The 22,226-nt window shown below is 41.6% G+C and overlaps 1 protein-coding gene across 1 annotated transcript; it reads left to right on the forward strand.

Annotated features, from left to right (window-relative positions):
- Positions 1–8,460, forward strand: PNN (pinin, desmosome associated protein). Its single transcript, XM_054449493.2, has 9 exons — positions 1–936; positions 1,621–1,692; positions 2,068–2,136; positions 2,952–3,024; positions 3,133–3,227; positions 3,379–3,454; positions 4,607–4,762; positions 4,840–4,978; positions 6,020–8,460. The coding sequence occupies exons 1-9, from the start codon at positions 824–826 to the stop codon at positions 7,384–7,386; spliced, it is 2,160 nt and encodes a 719-aa protein (XP_054305468.1). The 5' UTR covers positions 1–823; the 3' UTR covers positions 7,387–8,460.
- The last annotated feature ends 13,766 nt before the right edge of the window (positions 8,461–22,226 follow it).

Below are 22,226 nucleotides of genomic sequence, written 5' to 3' on the forward strand. Positions count from 1 at the left end.
AGGCTGGGCGTGGTGGCTCATGCCTGTAATCCCAGCACCCTGGGAGGTCGAGGCAGGCGGATCACCTGAGGTCAGGAGTTCGAGACCAGCCTGCCCAACATGGTGGAATCCGGTCTCTAATAATACAAAAATTAGCCAGGCGTGTTGGCGCGCGCCTGTAGTCCCAGGTACTCAGGAGGCTGAGGCAGGAGAATCGCTTGAATCCGGGAGGCGGAGACTGCAGTGAGACGAGATGGTGCCACTGCACTCCAGCCTGGGTGACAGAGCGAGACTCCGTATGAAAAAAAAAAAAATTAACCTAATAGAGGAAAGCACGCGCCCACCCCCTCTCTGAGCATGCGCACCAACGGAATAGCCGCGCCCTTTCCTAATTAAATAATTAACCAAGGTGAGAGTAAGGAAGAAAAGGAGGCTTGGCTAAGTCCCACTCTGATGTGATCACGTTAAAAGGGTGTAAGGCACATTACATCATAGGTTAAAATGCCTGGAAAACTCCGCGCTCTCCTTGCCAGAACTGCAGGCTCGCGAGCCCAAGTCTCCGAGAACTCAGGGATTGTGAAACCCGCCCTGACTCTGCGCTAGCAGTGGGATCCAGGCACCCGCAGCTAACTGGGGAGGGAGGTGACTGCCCGGCTGACTTTTCATTGGCTCTGAGTCACAAAGGCTGCAGGTTCTTCCCCCTTCCGGTCGCTGAGTGGTTGAGGCCGGAAGACAACGCTCATCGTCATTGGCTGAGCCTGGCTGTCAGTCCTTTCGCGTCTCGCCGGCGCGGCATAGCCCGGCGCGGCCTGTAAAGCAGTCTTAAGCCTGCTGCAGGGAGAAGATGGCGGTCGCAGTGAGAACTTTGCAGGAACAGCTAGAAAAGGCCAAAGAGAGCCTTAAGAACGTGGATGAGAATATTCGCAAGCTCACGGGGCGGGATCCGAATGACGTGAGGTAAGGGCCTAATGGGAACTCGGAACTCGGAGCTCGGAGAGGCAGCCCTCAGGTCGGGGTGAATTGGGGGCGGGGAGGGCGGCCAGCCTTCAGAAGGCTGGAACCTCGAGGCCTGTTCGCGGGGCGGCGGGTAAAACCCTGTTATCGCTGAGGTGGAGAGGCCCCAGGCCCCCACCGTAGAGGGCTGGTCTCAGGTCCCTGAGGAGGGAGAGTGAAGCCTGGGTGCGCCGGCGTGGTTTCTCGGCCTGTGAGAAGACCCGGACTGCTGATTCCCGCCCTCGGCCCTGCAGGCCCGGAACTGCAGCACAAAGCCCCTTCCCGCTCCGGCGGACACCCGGCCCCGGGCTGGCCCCGAGACCCTTCCGGGACGCGACCCGCCGCCTCACCCCAGCCTCTTGCCCACGTGCAGCCTCCTCGGGGATGGCGGGGTGGGGACCTGATCCAGGCTTGTTAATGTGTGGGGGCATCGAGGTGAATATAATTTCTGTGACATAGGTCCTGGAGAAACGAGGAAGTTAAATGAAATAGTAGTTCCTGTCCTGTTTCAGACATTTGGATTTATTTGAAACTATCTTTTTGGAACTTTTGTGATTTTTCTCCTTATGATCCACATCTCTGTAAGTATTTGGGTGCAACTGTGTGTGTCTACATATGATCTTGCACTGATTTGTAAATCTCTTACAGGCCCATCCAAGCCAGATTGCTGGCCCTTTCTGGTCCTGGTGGAGGTAGAGGACGTGGTAGTTTATTACTGAGGTAAGATTTCCTTTGGACTTTACTCATGCTGAAACTACTGGTACTTTACTAAATATGTTGGTTTGAACAAAACCTGTGATAAAATCAGTAACCCAGTGTTTGTCGTCTTTGTTTTGTTTAATGTTGTAATAGACTAGACTTCTGTATAAATACAGTTATCCTGAAAAACTGGAGGTTGAAGAATATATTAAGTACCAATTTTGAGTGAACTTAGTTCTTATAAAGTAACACTATAAAAGCATTTTGGAATGAATGCCCGTTTAAGGCTACTTTAGTTGGAAAGATTTTTGAAAGTTTAACCATATTCTCTTGTCAAATGGAAATACCATTTATCTTGTATTTCAAGTGCTTTATGCTGAACATTTTAAATTGCAGGCGTGGATTCTCAGATAGTGGAGGAGGACCCCCAGCCAAACAGAGAGACCTTGAAGGGGCAGTCAGTAGGTAGGTTTAAAAAAAGATTCCTGAAGGCTTCTTTAGTTTCTGAGGTACCACACAAATATAAATATTTATTAACAATAATTCTGTTAGAGCAATATTAAAATTGAGTCGTATGCCACTTCCCCCGCCCCCAGTTCTGTTGGTATTTGACTGAACAGTTGACTATCAGTTCCCTCAAAACGCAGTTCTGCACTCATGATAACCTAAATTTTATCAAAATAAAGGTCATGTGAAGAGTAAAATTGGAAAAATTGTCAATTAGTACCATTTTTTCTGACTTGTACTTGAAAAACTTAACCAGTTTGAAATACTTAGAAAATACAGGAGAGCAAAATTGGTTTGGGCGTTAGTTCACACATTGTAGTATCCTTTCTCTGCTGGAGGAGAGAATAAAATGGGATGGAGACTTGATAGAACAAAGCTTCTGGAAACGAGTCCTAGAAAGAGAGGGCATTTGCCCTTGGTGTGCAGTTACATAAATACCTCAGTGGTCATTTAAATTAATTTTTGGCCAGGCACAGTGGCTCATCCCTGTAATCCCAGCACTTTGGGAAGCCAAGACTAGCAGATCGCTTGAGCCCAGGAGTTGGAGAACAGCCTAGGTACATGGTGAAATCCCATTCCTACAAAAAGTACAAAAAAGTTACCCAGGCATGCTGGCTCATGCCTGTAGTCCCAGCTGCTTGGGAGGATGAGGCAGGAGGATCACTTGAGCCTGGGAGGTCAAGGCTGCAGTGAACCGTGGTGGCACCACTGCACTTCAGCCTGGGTGGTATAGTGAAACCCTGTCTCAAAAAAATTAATATTTTCTATGACAGGCTGGGCGGGGAGCGTCGGACCAGAAGAGAATCACGCCAGGAAAGCGACCCAGAGGATGATGATGTTAAAAAGGTATTGAGATTGCAAGAACTTAAATGAATGTAGTACCTTCACTTTACTACATTTAAAAGCGCACCATTCATATGCTAGTTAAATTACTGAGATTTTCTTTTTCTGCAGCCAGCATTGCAGTCTTCAGTTGTAGCTACCTCCAAAGAGCGCACACGTAGAGACCTTATCCAGGATCAAAATATGGATGAAAAGGGAAAGCAAAGGTAATTCCCTGGGGGAAAAAAACCAGTGAAATAATGCAGTTATAAGGAAAATCAAGGGATTGTTCAAGCGTCCTGTAGTATTTCTTAGAAAGTGATGGGTTTAAATGAAATGGATCCTGTTGACAGTAAATTTTCTTATTCTGTTCTTTAGGAACCGGCGAATATTTGGCTTGTTGATGGGTACCCTTCAAAAATTTAAACAAGAATCCACTGTTGCTACTGAAAGGGTATTTATCCAAGTTTTGTTTTGCATCATATATTTAAGTTATCAAAGTAGTAGATTAATGTTTTTTTAAAAAAGCCTTAAAGCTCTTTTAAGACTTAATTGTAAACCTGAAACAAAGCCAAGCAAAAACTTGGTTTAACTTTTTATAGAACAGCCTTACTTAAACATTGTGTTGGAATATAACAGTTGTTGATATCATAGCTAATAGCCTTGAAATTTAGATAGGTGAAAAAAAAACCTCAAGTCTCCGTTTCCTTAAAGACAAATTACAGTCAGTACCAAGTGCTAAGTTCTAGTTAGTTGGTATCCTGAATTGAAAATGTAAAGCAGCCAGGTGCAGTGGCTCACGCCTATAATCCCAGCACTTTGGGAGGCTGAGGCAGGTGGATCACATGAGGTCAGGAGTTTTTCGAGACCAGCCTGGCCAACATAGTGAAACCCGGTCTTTACTAAAAATACGAAATTAGCCGCCTGTGGTGGCATGCGCCTGTAATCCCAGCTATTTGGGAGGCGGAGGCAAGAGAATCACTTGAACCCTGGAGGCGAGGTTGCAGTGAGCCAAGATCGCACTATTGCACTCCAGCCTGGGCAACAGGCGCAAAACTCCATCTCAAAAAAGGAAAAATGTGAAGCATATGCAGATACCTTTTTTTTGTTTGTTTTTCTTTTGTAGAGATGGGGTTTTATCATGTTGCCCAGGCTGGTCTGAGCTCAAAGCAGTCCACCCACCTCAGCCTCCCAGAGTGCTGGGATGACAGGTGTGAGCCACAGTGCCCGGCCTGCAGGTACCTTTATATGGTGTTAAAAAAAAAAAAAAAATTGAGATAGAGTTTGGCTCTTCTTGCCCAGGCTGGAGTGCAGTGGCGTGAACTCAGCTCACTGCAACCTCCGCCTCCGGGGTTCAAGTGATTCTCCTGCTTCAGCCTCCCAAGTAGCTGGGATTATAGGTGCGTGCAACCATGCCCTGTTAATTTTTTTGTGTTTTTAGTAGAGATGGTGTTGGCTTCTGACTTCAGATGATCTACCTGCCTCTAATGTTTCACGTAATTAGTATGTGTAATAACTTTTTATCATAATTGAACTGAAATCATATATACCTTTTCTTGTAACTATTTCAACACATAAGTATTAAAGCAGGCTACTTAACTTTTAGCAAAAGCGGCGCCAGGAAATTGAACAAAAACTTGAAGTTCAGGCAGAAGAAGAGAGAAAGCAGGTTGAAAATGAAAGGAGAGAACTGTTTGAAGAGAGGCGTGCTAAACAGACAGAACTGCGGCTTTTGGAACAGAAAGTTGAGCTTGCGCAGCTGGTGAGTGGTAATTTGGAATTCTAAGATTGGTAATCCTTTGTGTTTACAAAAGCACTGACCTTTTACCTTTACTTTAGCAAGAAGAATGGAATGAACATAATGCCAAAATAATTAAATATATAAGAACTAAGACAAAGCCCCATTTGTTTTATATTCCTGGAAGAATGTGTCCAGCTACCCAAAAACTAATAGAAGAGTCACAGAGAAAAATGAATGGTAAGTGTGTGAAGAGGTCCATTGAATTGTTCATAGTGGGTAAGGTAATATGTTCATATGCACACGTTTGTTTTCTAAAATAATTATGATTCAGTGATTGGTTTGCTGTGTTTGCTTTTTTTTTTTTTTAAATAAGATATATTCTAGGCCGGGCGTGGTGGCTCACACCTGTAATCCCAGCACTTTGGGAGGCTGAGGCAGGCAGATCATGAGGTCAGGAGATCGAGACCATCCCGGCTAACACGGTGAAACCCCGTCTCTAGTCTCTACTAAAAATACAAAAAAAATTAGCTGGGCATGGTGGTGGGCACCTGTAATTTCAGCTACTTGGCAGGCTGAGGCAGGAGAATCACTTGAACCTGGGAGGTGGAAGTTGCAGTGAGCCGAAATTGCGCCACTGAACTCCAGCCTGGGCAACAGAGCTAGACTCCATCTCAAAAAAAAAAAAAAAGATACATTCTGAAATGCTGGTGAGTTTGTAGTATAGGAATATTTGTATCATGATGGAGTTTAATGTGAAAGTTATAGACAGTGCTTATGCATCTGTATTCCTTAAGCATTTCTATAAAATTACTTTTTTTTGCATGCTATTATTGTTCTGATAAAATGCTAATAAGACACGTGAAAACCAACTCAGTTTCTAGATGGAAAACACATGGAAGGATAGACACTGCTAAGATGATGATTTGTCTCTTTGGGATCAGAAAAATTAATGTATATGATTTTATGCCAAAACTGGTTCTGTTTTACAGAAGTTTTATTATTTTTCATCAGACATAAAGATTGATCTGTTTTCTTCTTTATCAGTTAGAAAATGTCTAGTTTTGTCTGCCACAATTTCTAGTATGTAGATTTCCCATGGATCTTTGCTTTTATAATTTTATGTCAGTTTGTGGTTACTTGATTGCCATAATCTTTTGTCATAACTTCACAAAAACAAATTCAGATGAAGCTTAATGACAATTTGTGACCAGTTGTAAAATTGTGGCTTTGAATTTTCTTAATCGGTAAATTTTACACATGTAAATTTTTATTCTTTAGCTTTATTTGAAGGTAGACGCATCGAATTTGCAGAACAAATAAATAAAATGGAGGCTAGGCCTAGAAGACAATCAATGAAGGAAAAAGAGCATCAGGTGGTGCGTAATGAAGAACAGAAGGCGGAACAAGAAGAGGGTAAGGTGGCTCAGCGAGAGGAAGAGTTGGAGGAGACAGGTAATCAGCACAATGATGTAGAAATAGAGGAAGCAGGAGAGGAAGAGGAAAAGGAAATAGCGATTGTTCATAGTGATGCAGAGAAAGAACAGGAGGAGGAAGAACAAAAACAGGAAATAGAGGTTAAGATGGAGGAGGAAACTGAGGTAAGGGAAAGTGAGAAGCAGCAGGATAGTCAGCCTGAAGAAGTTATGGATGTGCTAGAGATGGTTGAGAATGTCAAACATGTAATTGCTGACCAGGAGGTAATGGAAACTAATCGAGTTGAAAGTGTAGAACCTTCAGAAAATGAAGCTAGCAAAGAATTGGAACCAGAAATGGAATTTGAAATTGAGCCAGATAAAGAATGTAAATCCCTTTCTCCTGGGAAAGAGAATGTCAGTGCTTTAGACATGGAAAAGGAGTCTGAGGAAAAAGAAGAAAAAGAATCTGAGCCCCAGCCTGAGCCTGTCGCTCAGCCTCAGCCTCAGCCCCAGCATCAGCCCCAGCTTCAGCTTCAATCCCAGTCCCAACCAGTACTCCAGTCCCAGCCTCCCTCTCAGCCTGAGAATTTGTCATTAGCTGTTTTACAGCCAACACCCCAAGTTACTCAGGAGCAAGGGCATTTACTACCTGAGAGGAAGGAGTTTCCTGTAGAGTCTGTAAAACTCACTGAGGTACCAGTAGAGCCAGTCTTGACAGTACATCCAGAGAGCAAGAGCAAAACCAAAACTAGAAGCAGAAGTAGAGGTCGAGCTAGAAATAAAACAAGCAAGAGTAGAAGTCGAAGCAGTAGCAGTAGCAGTTCTAGTAGCAGTTCAACTAGTAGCAGCAGCGGAAGTAGTTCCAGCAGTGGAAGTAGTAGCAGTCGCAGTAGTTCCAGTAGCAGCTCCAGTACAAGTGGCAGCAGCAGCAGAGATAGTAGCAGCAGCACTAGTAGTAGTAGTGAGAGTAGAAGTCGGAGTAGGGGCCGGGGACATAATAGAGATAGAAAGCACAGAAGGAGCGTGGATCGGAAGAGAAGGGATACTTCAGGACTAGAAAGAAGTCACAAATCTTCAAAAGGTGGTAGTAGTAGAGATACAAAAGGATCAAAGGATAAGAATTCCCGGTCCGACAGAAAGAGGTCTATATCAGAGAGTAGTCGATCAGGCAAAAGATCTTCAAGAAGTGAAAGAGACCGAAAATCAGACAGGAAAGACAAAAGGCGTTAATGGAAGAAGCCAGGCTTGCTTAGCCATTCTTTGCAGCAGAAGATTTCTTGATATAAAAGGATTACCTTTCCTTGTAAAGAGGATGCTGCCTTAAGAATTGCATGTTGTAAAAAATCTTTTTGGAAAATACAGACTGTTTGTTTACCAGACATTCTTGTACTTTTTGCATAATTTTGTAAGAGTTATTTATCAAAATTATGTGAGGTTCCAAAATATGTAAAAATGATAATAATAAAAAAAGATTAACATCCCTTGTCATCTTTTTTAAATATCCTATACTCTTCAGTAAGAATCTGTATATTTTAATAGGCAAATCTTTAAGTCTGTTCCCTTCTAATTCTGTATCATACATTGCTTTTGTAGAAATAAATGTGTGTTTATTTCATTATTTTTGGGATGTCCTCGTTGACACTTGTATAATATCCTCTTTATCATTTTCAGCTTTTAACACTAGATACTGCACGTGATTAGAATGTTTTTGAAGGTTTCCTCGTTTTTATTTGCCTTGGACAATTTTTAGTTGTCAGAGTCAGAGCTTTGCAGCTTTGAGGGGGAACAGTTCTCTTTAAAATCATTTGCTATTTTCTATTCTCCCTTGTTATTTTAATCTAAGCATTTTCCCCCGTTTCTCATATTTTAACCATATGTTTGGTAGATAACTAAACAGTATGATCTGGTTGGCATTTTCTTCCTGATGATAGGAGCGTCATTCTTTTGTCTTCATGGTTACTTGTGTGATATAACATACATCTGTTAAAGAAAAGCACTTCTTTCTAGGGGAGGGAGGTAGAAAAGTATCTTTCAAACTTGGTTTTTGAGTTTGTGTCTTGTCTTAACTTTGTGTTGGCTCTAACTGAAACATGCCGATATGTGTTTTCAAGAATTTTGTTTAAGGAAGTATTGTATGGAAGTCCACAAAATGAAGGAAGTTCATCTAGGTTTTAATATGTAAGCAAGATAACACACAAGTGTACCAAGTGATTATTAACTTTGTTGTTTTACAAATTTGTATGAACTTGGAGTATCTGTTGGCCATTACTATACATGTGCAAATAAATGTGGCTTAGACTTGTGTGACTGCTTAAGACTAGTACTTGTATTAACTTTCTGATGCTTTATACAAGAGAGCACTTAAATTGCAACCTTCTTTGAGTTTAACACTGTAGCTTTAGCCTTGACTTTGAATATTCATTATGCCTTCCCTTGACAAGTAAATGGTTACAGTGAAAATGTGAAGTATTTCCAGTTAGTTTTTGTGTGTATATAACTCACTTGTGTAAGTGGATGTGTTAAAAGATCTCTTTTTAAATATTCTTTTATTGGAGTAATTATTAAAACAGTAAATGCGTAGAGCTTTGCACAGCAATCTGTATCCGTGAGCCAGTTCCGCCACTAGTACCTTCATCTGTGGCTTATCCAGCAAAATGTTTCATTTCCTGTGTGCCCTGGCAGGAAAGAGGTTGGTAAATAGTGAATTAAAGGGATGATCATAAAATTTAACCTGGTTAAAAAGCACCTTATTTGATGACAGTTTGTATGCACTAAAATCCTTTGTACAAATTAAGTTTTGTCCACTGATTTGTACCTGGAAAATCTGAACAATATTCATGTAGCTTATAGAAAAGGCTAGTATTGGCTTGAAGCTCTACTATAGGAGGGGTAGTAATGGGGGTATAATGAATGCTTGAGGGGAAAGGAGTAATTTTCAATAATTTCATTTAAGTGCTACTGATCATAGTATGTGAAAGGAATTTTTCTTATATGGAATGCTTGATGAATTTGCATGTCATCCTTGTGCAGGAGCCATTTTAATCTGTTTTTTTTTTTTCCTCTCGGAGACAGGGTCTTAGTCTGTCACCCAGGCTGGAGTGCAGTGGCACAAACCATCTGACTGCAGCCTCGACCTCCTGGGTTCAAGGGATCCTCCCACCTCAGCCTACCAAGTACCTGGGACTACAAGTGTGCACCACCATTCCCAGTTAATTTTTTTTTTGTAGAGACAGGATCTCACTATGTTGCCTAGGCTGGTCTCGAACTCCTGGGCTCAAGCGTTACTCCTGCCTTGGCCTCTGAAAGTGCTGCGATTACAGGCGTGAGCCACCACTCTTGGCCTGTGTTCCAATTTTAGTATGTGCTGCTGAAGTGAGCACAGGAATTTTAATAACAGATTGTACTAACATTTTTAAGTGGTATTCATTTTTAGGTTGGAAGGTTTAATTTTTTAAATACAAGATTTTAGATTTTTTTGTTTCCGATCAGTGCTTTATCCTTGAACTAAAATTTTATGGAACTTAATGTTCAGAGAACCATGGAATTGTGCACTTGATGAGACACAAGGAATAAGTTAGAATATAAAAGTAATGACAGTTTCCCAGGGGGTAAAGACATGCAGTAGTCTTTATTTATTTATTTATTTTTTTGAGATGGAGTCTCATTCTGTCACCCAGGCTGGAGTGCAGTGGCATGATCTCGGCTCACTGCAACCTCCGCCTCCCAGGTTCACGCAATTCTGTCTCAGCCTCTCAAGTAGCTGGGATTACAGGCGCACACCACCACACCCGGCTAATTTTTTTTTTTTTTTTTTTTTTTTTTTTTTGTATTTTTAATAGAGTTGGGAGTTTCACTGTGTTGGCCAGACTGGTCTCGAACTCCTGACATCGTGATACGCCTGCCTTGCCTCCCAAAGTGCTGGGATTACAGGCATGAGCCACCGCGCCCGGCTGACATGCAGTAGTCTTCCTACTGGAGATTACAAACTAGTGTTTATGGTTGAGTGTGCAGTGGCCTGTAATTCCCAACACTTTTGGAGGCTGAGGTGGGAAGATTGCTTGAGCCCAGGAGCCAGAGACCAGCCTTGGCAACATGGCAAAAACGTGTCTACGAAAAGAAAAACTAGCTGATTGTGGTGGCATGAGCCTGAGTCCCAGCTACTCTGGAGGCTGAGACAGGAGGATTGCTTGAGCCCAGGAGGTTGAGGTGAAGTAGCTGTGATCACACTACTGCACTCCAGCCTGGGTGACAGAGTGAGACCCTGTCTAAAAAATAACCAAAAAACCCAAATGGTGTTTATGGAAAACTTAGGAGCTGAAAGGGGATAGAGATGGCGAGTTAGGACTGAAATCAGTTTAGAACTGTATTAGGAAAGACAGGCTGGATGCTATGGCTCACACCTGTAATCCCAGCAATTTGGGAGGCTGAGGGTAGAGGATGGATGGCTTGAAGACAGGAGTTCAAGACAGACCTGGGCATCAGCAAGAATCTATCTCTACAAAAATAGAAAAATTTAGCCATGTGTGTCTGTAGTTCTAGCTACTTGGGGGGCTGAGGTGGGAGGATTGCTTGAACCCAGGAGTTCGAGGTTATAGTGAGCTTTGATGGCACCACTGCACTCCATACTGGTTACAGACTGTCTCAAAAAAAAAAAATTGGCAGAGATGTCTGAGGGGCTATTAAGGAAACATGTTTTAAGATACCAAGGTTTGGGTAACCCCCAAAATATAGTTTGAACTTCAATGAGCTGTATTTCCAATCTAGGGTCCTTCTACACACTGTCTGTAGAATGATAACGATTTACATGATTACTCAGGTAATTTGGGCAAAGCAAAATCCACCACACCAATAATGTATTGACATAAATTCAAAAGGAAAGAGAGTAGTGATTACATGGGCCAATGCTATTAGAGTCAGTCATTAAGATGTGGGTTTAAAGTAGATAAACAAGAATTTCTTTTATGGCTAATATTGTGTAAGAATTTTTTTATGACTAGTCAAACTTTAAAATATCTTCTGAAATCCAACTGGACAAATCCAACCCACTTTCCCTTTTTGAGGTTAAAATGAATGCTATTAAATCACATAGCCCAGAAAATGTAGCAATGTATTTGGTTCAATACCACTACTCTAGTAAGCCAGTGGGGTAGAGACTACGACCTGGTAAAAATAAACAAGAGGTATCATCTGAGAATGTTTTTCTTACGCCTGTCTTCGTCTCAGCTAGCATAACTATAACTTTTTTTTTTCTTTTTTTCAACAGAGATGAGGGTCTTGCCCTGTTGCCCAGGCTGGTCTCGAACTCCTGAGCTTAAGCGATCTTGCCATTTTGGCCATCCTAAGTGCTAAGATTACAGGCGTGAGCTACCATGTCCAGCCAATCTTTTCAAAAAAGGAACTTAAATAATTATACTAAAAAAAATTATGATACTCAAATGCCTGCAACTCCACTTCCCATGGCCAGTTGACTACCCTATTCAAATTTGTAATAGCTGCCACTCCTTGTCATGACTGTCTCAAAATCTTTGATGTTGGCCGGGCATGGTGGCTCACGCCTGTAATCCCAGCATTTTGGGAGGCTGAGGCGGGCCCCCGATCATGAGGTCAGAAGATCAAGACCATCCTGGCTAACATGGTGAAAACCCCGTCTCTACTAAAAATACAAAAAATTTAGCTGGGCGTGGTAGTGGGCACCTGTAGTCCCAGCTACTCGGGAGGCTGAGGCAGGAGAATGGCGTGAACCCGGGAGGCGGAGGTTGCAGTGAGCCGAGATTGCGCCACTGCACTCCAGCCTGGGCGACAGAGCGAGACTCCATCAAAAAAAAAAAAAAAAAAAAAAAAATCTTTGGTGTTAAGGGACTTGGTCTCTCTTTCCCACTTTCTTTCCTCTCTTCCAGCACATCCAAATATGTTTGTTTGAAACAATGAGCCAAGTCAGATCTGAAATTTGTCCTCGTTTTCTTCCAAATAATGGAAACAACAGTTTCTGTGACATTTTTTGTAAATGTTTTGTGTGCTGTGCAGCTAAAGGGTGACCAGAGTGCTCCTTGTACATAGTAGATCTGAGAAGGAGTATGGAGGAATCAAAATTATTTGGGGCTCTTTGCCAAATTACTCAGCCTTTTTGGAGATTTCAGATACAGCCCAACCCTTTAAGAATCTTTGTTGTCTTAGTGAACTAGTGTTACCTCTTTAAATATGTTATATATCTCTGTTTTGATGGATGAAGAACAAAGTTATCTAGGAACCGAGATTATATAATGAAGATTAAAAAGGGCTTTTGTTTCTCTTCTAATTTCTTATTTATGTGAATTTAGTTGCCTTTCATACCCCTCAGACTTCTTTTTCATCCAGGTACCCCTCCCTCAAATCACAATCCTTTTGTCTAGTTTTCTGTATTAAGACCTGCCATTTGTGATGTTCTGGACTCTACATCAAACAATCCTGACCTTTCCAAAAATTTGCTTTTTGACAGCCAGCACGTTAACTATAAGGAATGATCTTTTATTGTGGAATTCAGTATCCCCTGGTGCTCCAGAGTGAAATAGGGGTGAGTGGGGAATGGGCCACAAAATAAATGCACCCTTCAAATTTAAGTTTTCTGTTAATGCCTGTTGGGCCTTTGTTTTCACAGCCCTGTGTATGTGCTTCTGTTTATAGGTACATATCCACAGAGCAGTATGTTCAAGGCTGCTGACCTTTGTGTTAGAAATGCAAAATGCTAGGCTATGCTAGGCTTGGTGTCATGGCTCACGCCTGTAATCCCAGCACTTTGGAAGGCCGAGGCAGGCAGATCACCTGAGGTCAGGAGTTTGAGACCAGCCTGGCCAACATGGCAAAACCCTATCTCTACAAAAATAGAAAAATTAGCCTGGTGTGGTGGCACATGCCTGTAGTCCCAGCTACTTGGGAGGCTAAGGCAGGAGAATCACTTGAATCTGGGAGGTGGAGGTTGCAGTGAGCCGAGATTGTGTCACCACACTCCAGCCTGGGCAATAGAGTGAGACTCCGTCTCAAAAAAAAAAAAAAAAAAAAATACAAAATGCTATTCTCATGCAAATGATGTGATAATTGGGTCACCAGGGAAGGCTTTGCAGGTGAAGTGACCTGGAAGAATAAAGAAAAGCTATTTAATAGCTCTTGAGCATATGTTGTATTCCAGGTACTGTTCTCATTACTGAGTTACAACAGTGAACAAAACAAAAATTTCTGCCTGCATAGAGCCTACATTTGCAGGAGGGACAGAAAAGGGCCAAATGAGAGTGATAAATGTTACAGAGAGGAAGTAGGGAAGGAAGATTAGGAGTTTTGAAGTGGGATGGCTTTGCAGTTTTTGGTAGGATGGTCACAGTGCCTCGCTAAGGTGATGTTTAGAGATCAGATAGGTAAAGACGCAGGCTATTTGGATATGAGGGAAGAGAATTCCAAGCAAAGGAATAACAAGACTGGTCCTTTCAATAAACAGTAAAGAGCCCTTGTGGCTGGAGCAGTGTATGCAAGGGAGGAAAATGGTGAAGTAATTCAGAGATGTAATAGTCAATGAAAATGGCTGAGGATTTGCTACAGCAGGAGAAACACAACAAGCTTATGGTCTTGAACCCAAGTTGGATAAATATCGACAACCAAAATAAGTGACTGAGACCTAAGTCTTAGTCATCGAGGTTTATTGAGCTAGCTTGAGGGCATGCCCGGCGGAAAAAAAAACTTGTAAAAAGTTGTTTCATGGATGTATCTGTGCCTATTTTTTTCCAAAGAGGTTCTCGGGAGGTTTAGTATTTATACATTTTCCTTTAAAAGTCTGAGGAGGGTGAGGGTGGCAGTGAGATGAATGATTACAGACTTAGGTGACTAGTTAGTGCCCAGTAAATCTACATTTTACCTAAGGTAAGGTGAACATTTGAAGAAATAGGAATAGAGGAAGCAGAGAAGTGAAGGACTGATTAATCTTGTCTTTGTTCTCTCCCTGGGGAGATAAGCTAGTAATCAACATTATCAATGTGGAGTCTTGAAAGGGCTGCTTTCTGGTTAGCCCTTGGGGAGGAAAGCCTAATGGCATTTGGTGAGGGAGTAGGTATAATGAGGCATGTTGGACCTCTCATCCCCTCACAGCTATGAACTCAGTTTCCCAGGTTTCTCTAGGGTCCCCTTGGCTAAGAGGGGGTCCATTCAGTTGGGGACTTAGAATTTTATTTTTATTTCTCAATATAAAACCACAACTGGCCAAGTGTGGTGAATCACATGCCTGTAATCCTAGCACTTTGAGGGGCTGAGGTGGGCAGATCGCTTGAGCCCCAGGGGTTCGAGACCAGCCTGGGCAACATGGCGAAACCTGCCTCTACAAAAAATACAAAAATTAGCTGGGCATGGTGGCAGGCACCTGTAGTCCTAGCTACTCCGGAGGTGGAGGTGGGAGGATCACCTGAGCCTGGGAGGTTGAGGCTGTGGTGAGCTGTGATTGTGCCACTGCACTCCAGCCTGGGTGACAGAATGAGACCGGATCTCAAAAAAATAAGTAATTTTTAAAAAACCACCCTTGGGCACATCATAATAAAACTTCTGAAAACCAAATAAAATCCCAAATGTATGGGAATTTCTAATTATCTTTTTATTATCTATTTCTAGCTTAATTCCACTTTCATTAAAGAGCATTCTCTGTATAGTTTCAATCACTTAAAATTTGTTGAGAGTTGCTATTGGGCCCTGCATATGATTAAGTTTGGAAACTATAGGCATGTGGCCCTGAAAAAAAAGTTGATTCTTTAGCTATTATATGCAGTTTAGCTTGTGCCAATTAGGTCAATTTTATTACTTGTATTATTTAAATCTTTTATATCCTTACCAAGTCTTTGTGGGCTTGTTTTATCACATACCAAGGGAAGTATGTTAAAATCTCCCACGGTGATTTGTGGATTTATCTTTCTCCTTTTTTTTTTTTTTTTTGAGATGAAGCCTAGTTCTGTCCTGTTGCCCTGGCTGGAGAGCAGTGGCACCATCTTGGCTCACTGCAACCTCCGCCTCCTGGGCTCAAGCGATTCTCCTGCCTAAGCCTCCCGAGTAGCTGGGATTACAAGTGCTTGCCACCATGCCCAGCTAGTTTTTATATTTTTAGTAGAGACGGGTTTCACTGTCTTGGCCAGGCTGGCCTCGAACTCCTGACCTCGTGATCCACCCGCCTTGGTCTTTCAAAGTGTTGGGATTACAAATGTGAGCCGCCACGCCTGGCCTCTCCTTTCTATTTTTATTTTACATATTTTGAGGCTATTATAGTAGGTGCATATACGTTTAAAATTGCTTTATCTTCCTTATGAATTAATCCTTTTGGAATTTTCAGATATCTGTATTCCAAACAAGGCTTTTGTCTTAAAGTCTATTTTGCCTGCCATTAGTATAGCTACTTAACCTTTCTTTGGGATAATGTTGGTATGGTTTATATTTTCCTATCCTTTTACTTTCAGGCTTTCTGTAATCCTTTTATTAACAATGTGTCTTGTAAGCAGGTTTTAAAAATTAGGACAGCCTTTGTCTTGGCAGTCTGCTTAAGTTTATTGACACGTTTAGGTTTAAATCTAGCATTTTACTAATTGCCTTTTTTTTTTTTTTTTTTTTTGAGACGGGAGTCTCATTGTCACCCAGGTTGGAGTGCAGTGGTGCAATCTCGGCTCACTGCAGTCTCCACCTCCCGGACTCAAGTGATTATTCTGCCTCAGCCTCCTAAGTAGCTGGGACCACAGGCCTGCACCATCACACCTAGCTAATTTTTTGTATTTTTGGTAGAGACAGGGTTTCGCCATGTTGGCCAGGCTGGTCTCAAACTCCTGAGCTCAAGCGATCCAGTTAAATAGATCCATCCGCTTTGTCCTCCCAAAGGGTTGGGATTAGAGGCGTAGCTACCGAGCCCTGGCTAATTGCCCCCACCTCTGCCTTTTTTTTGTTTTGCCTATTTTGTGTTTCTTTTTCTTTTCTTCCTTTGAACTGGATGAATAATTATTAGTCTGTTATCCCCCTCTGTTAAATTGATACTTGTGCATTCTTTTACAGTTGCTTCAGTGATTTTCAGTTTTCCTAGAATTTACAACACACATCCATGCATGATGCAAGGCCCTTAGAACATTTTAGTCCATTTATGGTACTTTTTCTATGTAGTTTGTCTACTTATATTTTAAGCCTCACAATACATTATTATTGATTTATACAACATTCAGTATTCATTTATTGAATACTGCTTTTTAACATTGCTTTTCATACCTTCTTAGATCTGTGGATCTTGCTCTGTTGCCCAAGCTGGAATGTAGTGGTGCAATCTCGGCTTGCTGCAGCCTCGACCTCCTGGGCTTGAGGCTCCCAAAGTGTTGGGATTACAGGCGTGACCCATCACACCCGGCCACTTATGATTTATTTATTGTAAGAACATTCAAAATCCTTTCTTCTAGCTATTTGAAATATACAATGCAGCCTGGGCAACTGGGAAAAACCCCAGCTCTACAAAACACACACAAATTAGCCAGGCATGGTGGCATGCACCTGTCGTCCCAACTACTCAGGAGGCTGGGGTGAGAGGATCGCTTGAGCCCAGGAGGCAGAGGTTGCAGTGAGCCGAGATTGTGCCATTGCACTCCAGTCTGGGTGACAGAGTGATACCCTGTCTCAAAACAAAAAGCAAAAAACAAAACAATACGTTATTGTTAGCTATAGTCACCCTACTGTGCAATAGAGTACCAGAACTTAGTTCTATTTAACTGTAACATTGTACCCATTGACTAATGTCCTTCCATTTACCCCCTCCTCCTCTTCTCCCCAGTCTCTGGTAACTACTATTCTGTTCTCAACTTCTATGAGGTCTGTTTTGTTTAGATTCAACATATGAGTGAATGAGGTCATGTGTTTTCTGTCTTTCTGTTCTTGGCTTGTTTCATTTAATGTAATGTTCTCCAGGCTCATCGATGTTATTGCATTTGACAGGATTTTATTCTTTTTTTATGCCTGAATAGTATTCCATTGCTTATACATGCCACATTTTCTTAGCCTGAACATCTTTTAGAATTTCCATTAATGTGGATCTTCTGGTGATATTACCTCAGTTTTTGTTTGTCATAAAATTACTTCACCTACCTTTGTGAAGGATATATTTGTTCAGTTTGGAGTTCTACTGGTGAGTATTTTCTTTCTGCAATTTGAATTATTGTTTTAATTATCTGTTTTCTGCATTCCATTGTTTGTGTTGAGAAGCCACATGACAGTCTCCTTTGAAGGTAATTCAAACCTTTTCCCTGAAGGGAGATGAAGGCAGAGAGTAGATGAAATACTCCAGTCCAGAAGATTTCATTAATTAATTTTATCAATTTATACAAATTCTTCCAGAGAATAGAGGAAAAGGAATCAATTCTTAGCTCATTTAATGAGGCGTATATGACCCTAATAGCAGGAGGTCACAAAGATATCACAAGAAAGGGAAATTTACATGGTAATCTCACATATATATGTAAAAATCTTACACAAAATATTAGAAGATTAAGTCCAGCCATATATGAAGAGGATACACAATGGTGTAATATTGAACACTTTCCCCTTGAGATTAGCAATAAAATAAGATATCCACTATTCCTGCATGTATTCAACATTTTACTGGATGAACCATCTTAGTGCAATAAGGCAAGAAGATGAAATAGATGGGAGGAAGATTGGAAAGGAAAAATGAAAACTGTTTACACAGAAGACCATAAAAGATTGAGACAATTTTTAAAAGAAATAGGTAGAAGAATGTACCAGGCTCAATCCTTAGAAGATTCACTATAATAAAGATGTTAATATTCATCAAGTTGTTCTTCAGATTCAATATAATTCCAGTATAGATTTCAGCAGAGTGTGTAGGAAGAGGGAGGTGAGGTATGAGAAAATGGACAAGCTGTTTCTAAAATGTGTATAGGAACAGAAAAGGTAAAGAACTAAAACAACCTTGAAGAACAAAGTGAAGACTCTCTACCAGACAGCAAGACTTTTAGGCCAGATGCAGTGGCTCATACCCGTAATCCCTGCGCTTTGGGAAGCTGAGGCTGGAGGATCACTTGAGACCAGGAGTTCAGGACTAGCCTGGGCAACATAGCCAGACACCTTCTCTACAAAAATTAAAAAAAAAAATAGCTGGTTGTGGTGGCTCACTCCTGTATGTAGTCCCAGCTATTTGGGAGGGTGAGGTGGGAGGATCACTGGAACTTGGGAATTCAAGGTTGCAGTGAATGGTGATTGTGCCACCGTACTCCAGCCTGGGCAACAGAGCAAAACCCTGTCTCAAAACAAAACAAAACAAAACCTTATGCTTCAATATAAACAAATAAAAAGATTATTATTCCAGCTATCCCCTTTTCCTGTTACTGCAGATTTTTCGTGAAGAAGAGGGGAAATTTCAATGGAGGATTTGTTTTTTTTTTTTTTTAAGTTGTGGGTGGAGGGTGGGGGAGAAGAGAGTAGAGGATATAGTGTGGCCTTTGAAAGATTTTAATGTACTTGCCATAACTAGTGCTGTTTCAACTTGTTCTCCAAAATACCTCTTACATGTAGAGGAAAAAAATGCCCCCAAATGGAGTAAAAGGATGAGCTCAACCACAAAACTTCTTTGTTTTTTGAAGGTTCAGGTTTTATTTAAAAATACACACAAATTTATTTCTGCAAAGACTCCTTTATCTCATCTTCTGCCTCTAATTTGACAAAAGTTTCCTTGGGATCTCGGAAATAATTTTAAGAAGATTTTATTTTTACATTTTACCCAGTTTTGAATGTTTTCAGTGGGATGGTTTATGTAAGTGTATAGTTTCTCATATTACTGGAAATAGAATCCAACATAATTCAACAAATACTTATTAAGTACTTATATATCAAGCTTTAGTCTAGGTTTAGGGATACAGTATTGGGCAAAAAAAAGTCTGCCCTCGTGGGGCTTACATTCTTAACCAACATCTCTTCAAATATGGCTTGTGTCCCATTCTCTCTTTTCTCCTTGAATTCAGCTTAGACATGTTATACCTCAATCATCTGTTCTAAGTTTTTTTTTGTTTGTTTGTTTGTTTGTTTGTTTGTTTGTTTGTTTTGAGATGGAGTCTCACTCGTCGCCCAGGCTGGAGTGCAGTGGCACAATCTCGGCTCACTGCAAGCTCCACCTCCCGGGTTCACGTCATTCTCCTGCCTCAGCCTCCCGAGTAGCTGGGACTACAGGCGCCCGCCACCATGCCTGGTTAATTTTTTGTATTTTTAGTAGAGACAGGGTTTCACCGTGTTAGCCAGGATGGTCTCGATCTCCTGACCTCGTGATCTGCCCGCCTCGGCCTCCCAAAGTGCTGGGATTACAGGTGTGAGCCACCGCGCCTGACCTGTTCTAAGTATTTTTGAATCTATCTTTCACATTTCTATGTCTCTCTATTCTGAATTCTGTATAATTTCTTTTTATAAATTTTCTAGTTAATTAATGTATGTCATAGAATTGCACGTGTTTCCCCTCAATGAATATTCAAACAACTGTTATTTTGTTTACATATATATGTGTACACACCTCCTCACATATGGAATCTGCCATTTAATCCCAGCACTTTGGGAGGACGACGGGGGCAGATCACCTAAGGTCAGGAGTTTGAGACCAGCCTGGCCCACATGGTGAAACCCCATCTCTATTAAAAATAGAAAAATTAGCCAGGTGTGGTGGTGCATGCCTGTAGTCCCAGCTACTTGGGAGGCTGAGGTGGGAGAATCACTTGAACCCAGGAGGTGGAGGTTGCAGTGAGCCAAGATCATGCCACTGCACTCCAGCCTGAGCGACAGAGACCACATCTCAAAAAAAAAAAAAAAAACAAACTCCAATTAAAAATATAGAAAACTCTTTAGAAGCAAAAGTTTTGGTGAGAGGTATTCTTCGAAAATGTTACACAAGCTGGGTGTACATTTCAAGTGCACAGTAGCCTCAGTGCCAGCTACTACTCCTGAAGGTTTGCTTGTAGTAGGTTTGGCTAGAACTATGCATTTTTCCTAGTTAACTCCAAGTTCACTGAAAATTTCATGTATCTTGTTAAAAATGTATTTTCTTTGCAAATTAATGTCTTCTCAGTTATCATAAATTTAAATATGACAAAGAATAAGCAAAATAAGTCAATACAATTTGTAATTCACCTTCTAATACCATCATGTTGGGGGTTAGAATTTCAACATATGAATTTGGGAGAGACACAGATATTCAGACCATAGCAAAGTCATAATTCATTAGTATGTAATTTTTTCAAACAATTCACTTTATCTCTACTTGTCATCCAGTTAAAACATTTTACTATGTAATATTTCAGACAAGAAAACATAGCCAAAATTATAGCAAACACTTATGAACTTATCATCTAGTGAAATAAATAAAATGTGATAAAAAATTAAAGTATCCTCTAATTTTATTTAGTGTGTTCCTCATTTCCCTTCCCCCAACCACCCAGAGTCAATTATGTTTTCTTATGTCTTTGAGTATATTAAATCCATCACTTTATAATGTCTTTCAATATGAGCACTTTTCTCATCTTGCCTAAATTAATTAATACTCTCAGAGCTTAACCAAATTTTCTCCAATATTATGTGAGCTTCACCTTTATTCTCCGGCAATTTTTTTTGCGGGGGTGGAGACAGAGTTTTGCTCTTGTCTCCCAAGCTGGAGTGCAATGGCAAGATCTTGGCTCACTGCAACCTCTGCCTCCTGGGTTCAAACGATTCTCCTGCCTCAGCCTCTCAAGTAGCTGGGATTTCCGCCACCACTCCTGGCTAATTTTTTTTTTTTTTTTTTTTGAGACGGTATCTCACTGTGTCGCCCAGTCTGGAGTCCAGTGGCGCGATCTTGGCTCACTGCAACCTCTGCCGCCCAGTTTCAAGTGATTCTCCTGCCTCAGCCTCCCAAGTAGCTGGGATTACAAGCACCTGCCACCGTGCCTGGCTAATTTTTGAAGTTTTAATAGAGACAGGGTTTCACCATCTTGGCCAGGCTGGTCTTGAACTCCTGACCTCATGATCCACCCATCCCAGCCTCCCAAAGTGCTGGGATTACAGGCGTGAGCCACCGCACCCTGCCCACTCCTGGCTAATTTTTGTGTTTTTAGTAGAGATGGGGGTTTCATCATGTTGGCCAGGCTGGTCTTGAACTCCTGACCTCAAGTGTTCCACCCACCTCAGCCTCCCAAAGTGCTGGGATTACAGGCATGAGCCACCTCGCCTGGCTTATTCTCAAGCCTATTCCCAAGCAATTTTGAAACTGACCTTAAAAGCAAGTTTGAAGCAGTTATTTCTGGATATTTTATTTTAAATCGTGTATGTTTTTGCTTTAAAAAATGTTTCGGTTGGGTGCTGTGGCTCATGTCTGTAATCTCAGCACTTTGGGAGGCCAAGTCAAGCTGATTGCTTGAGTTCAGGAGTCGAGACTAGCATGGGCAACATAGCGAAACTCTGTCTCTAAAAAAAAAAAATTAGCCGGGTGTGGTGGTGTGCAGGTGTGCACCTGTAGTCCCAGCTACCTGGGAGGCTGAGGTAGGAGGATTGCTTGAGCCCAGAAAGTCAAGGCAGCAGTGAGCTGTGATTGCGTCACTGCACTCCAGCCTGGGTGACAGAGCAAGACCCTGTCTCAAAAAAAATTTTTTCATTGTTTTGTATAAAAGAAAAACTATAAAATAGACATTCACTTTCAATCTCATTCTCCAGAAATAACTGCCATTTATACGTTAGGGAACATTTTCCCAGACAACTCTATATCTCTATATTTTCTTTTTTTTTTTTTTTTTTTGAGACGGAGTCACGCACTGTCACCCAGGCTGGAGTGCACTGGTGCGATCTCGGCTCCTCGGCTCACTGCAACCTCCGCCTCCTGGTTTCAAGCGATTCTCCTGCCTCAGCCTCCTAAGTAGCTGGGATTACAGGCATGCGCCACCACACCCAGCTAATCTTGTATTTTTATTAGGGAAGGGGTTTCTCCATGTTGGTCAGGCTGGTCTTGAACTCCTGACCTCAGGTGATCCGCCCACCTTGGCCTCCCAAAGTGCTGGGATTACAGGCGTGAGCCACTGCGC

The sequence above is a fragment of the Pongo pygmaeus genome, chromosome 15 (genome assembly GCF_028885625.2).
Source record: "Pongo pygmaeus isolate AG05252 chromosome 15, NHGRI_mPonPyg2-v2.0_pri, whole genome shotgun sequence".
NCBI lineage: Eukaryota > Metazoa > Chordata > Mammalia > Primates > Hominidae > Pongo > Pongo pygmaeus.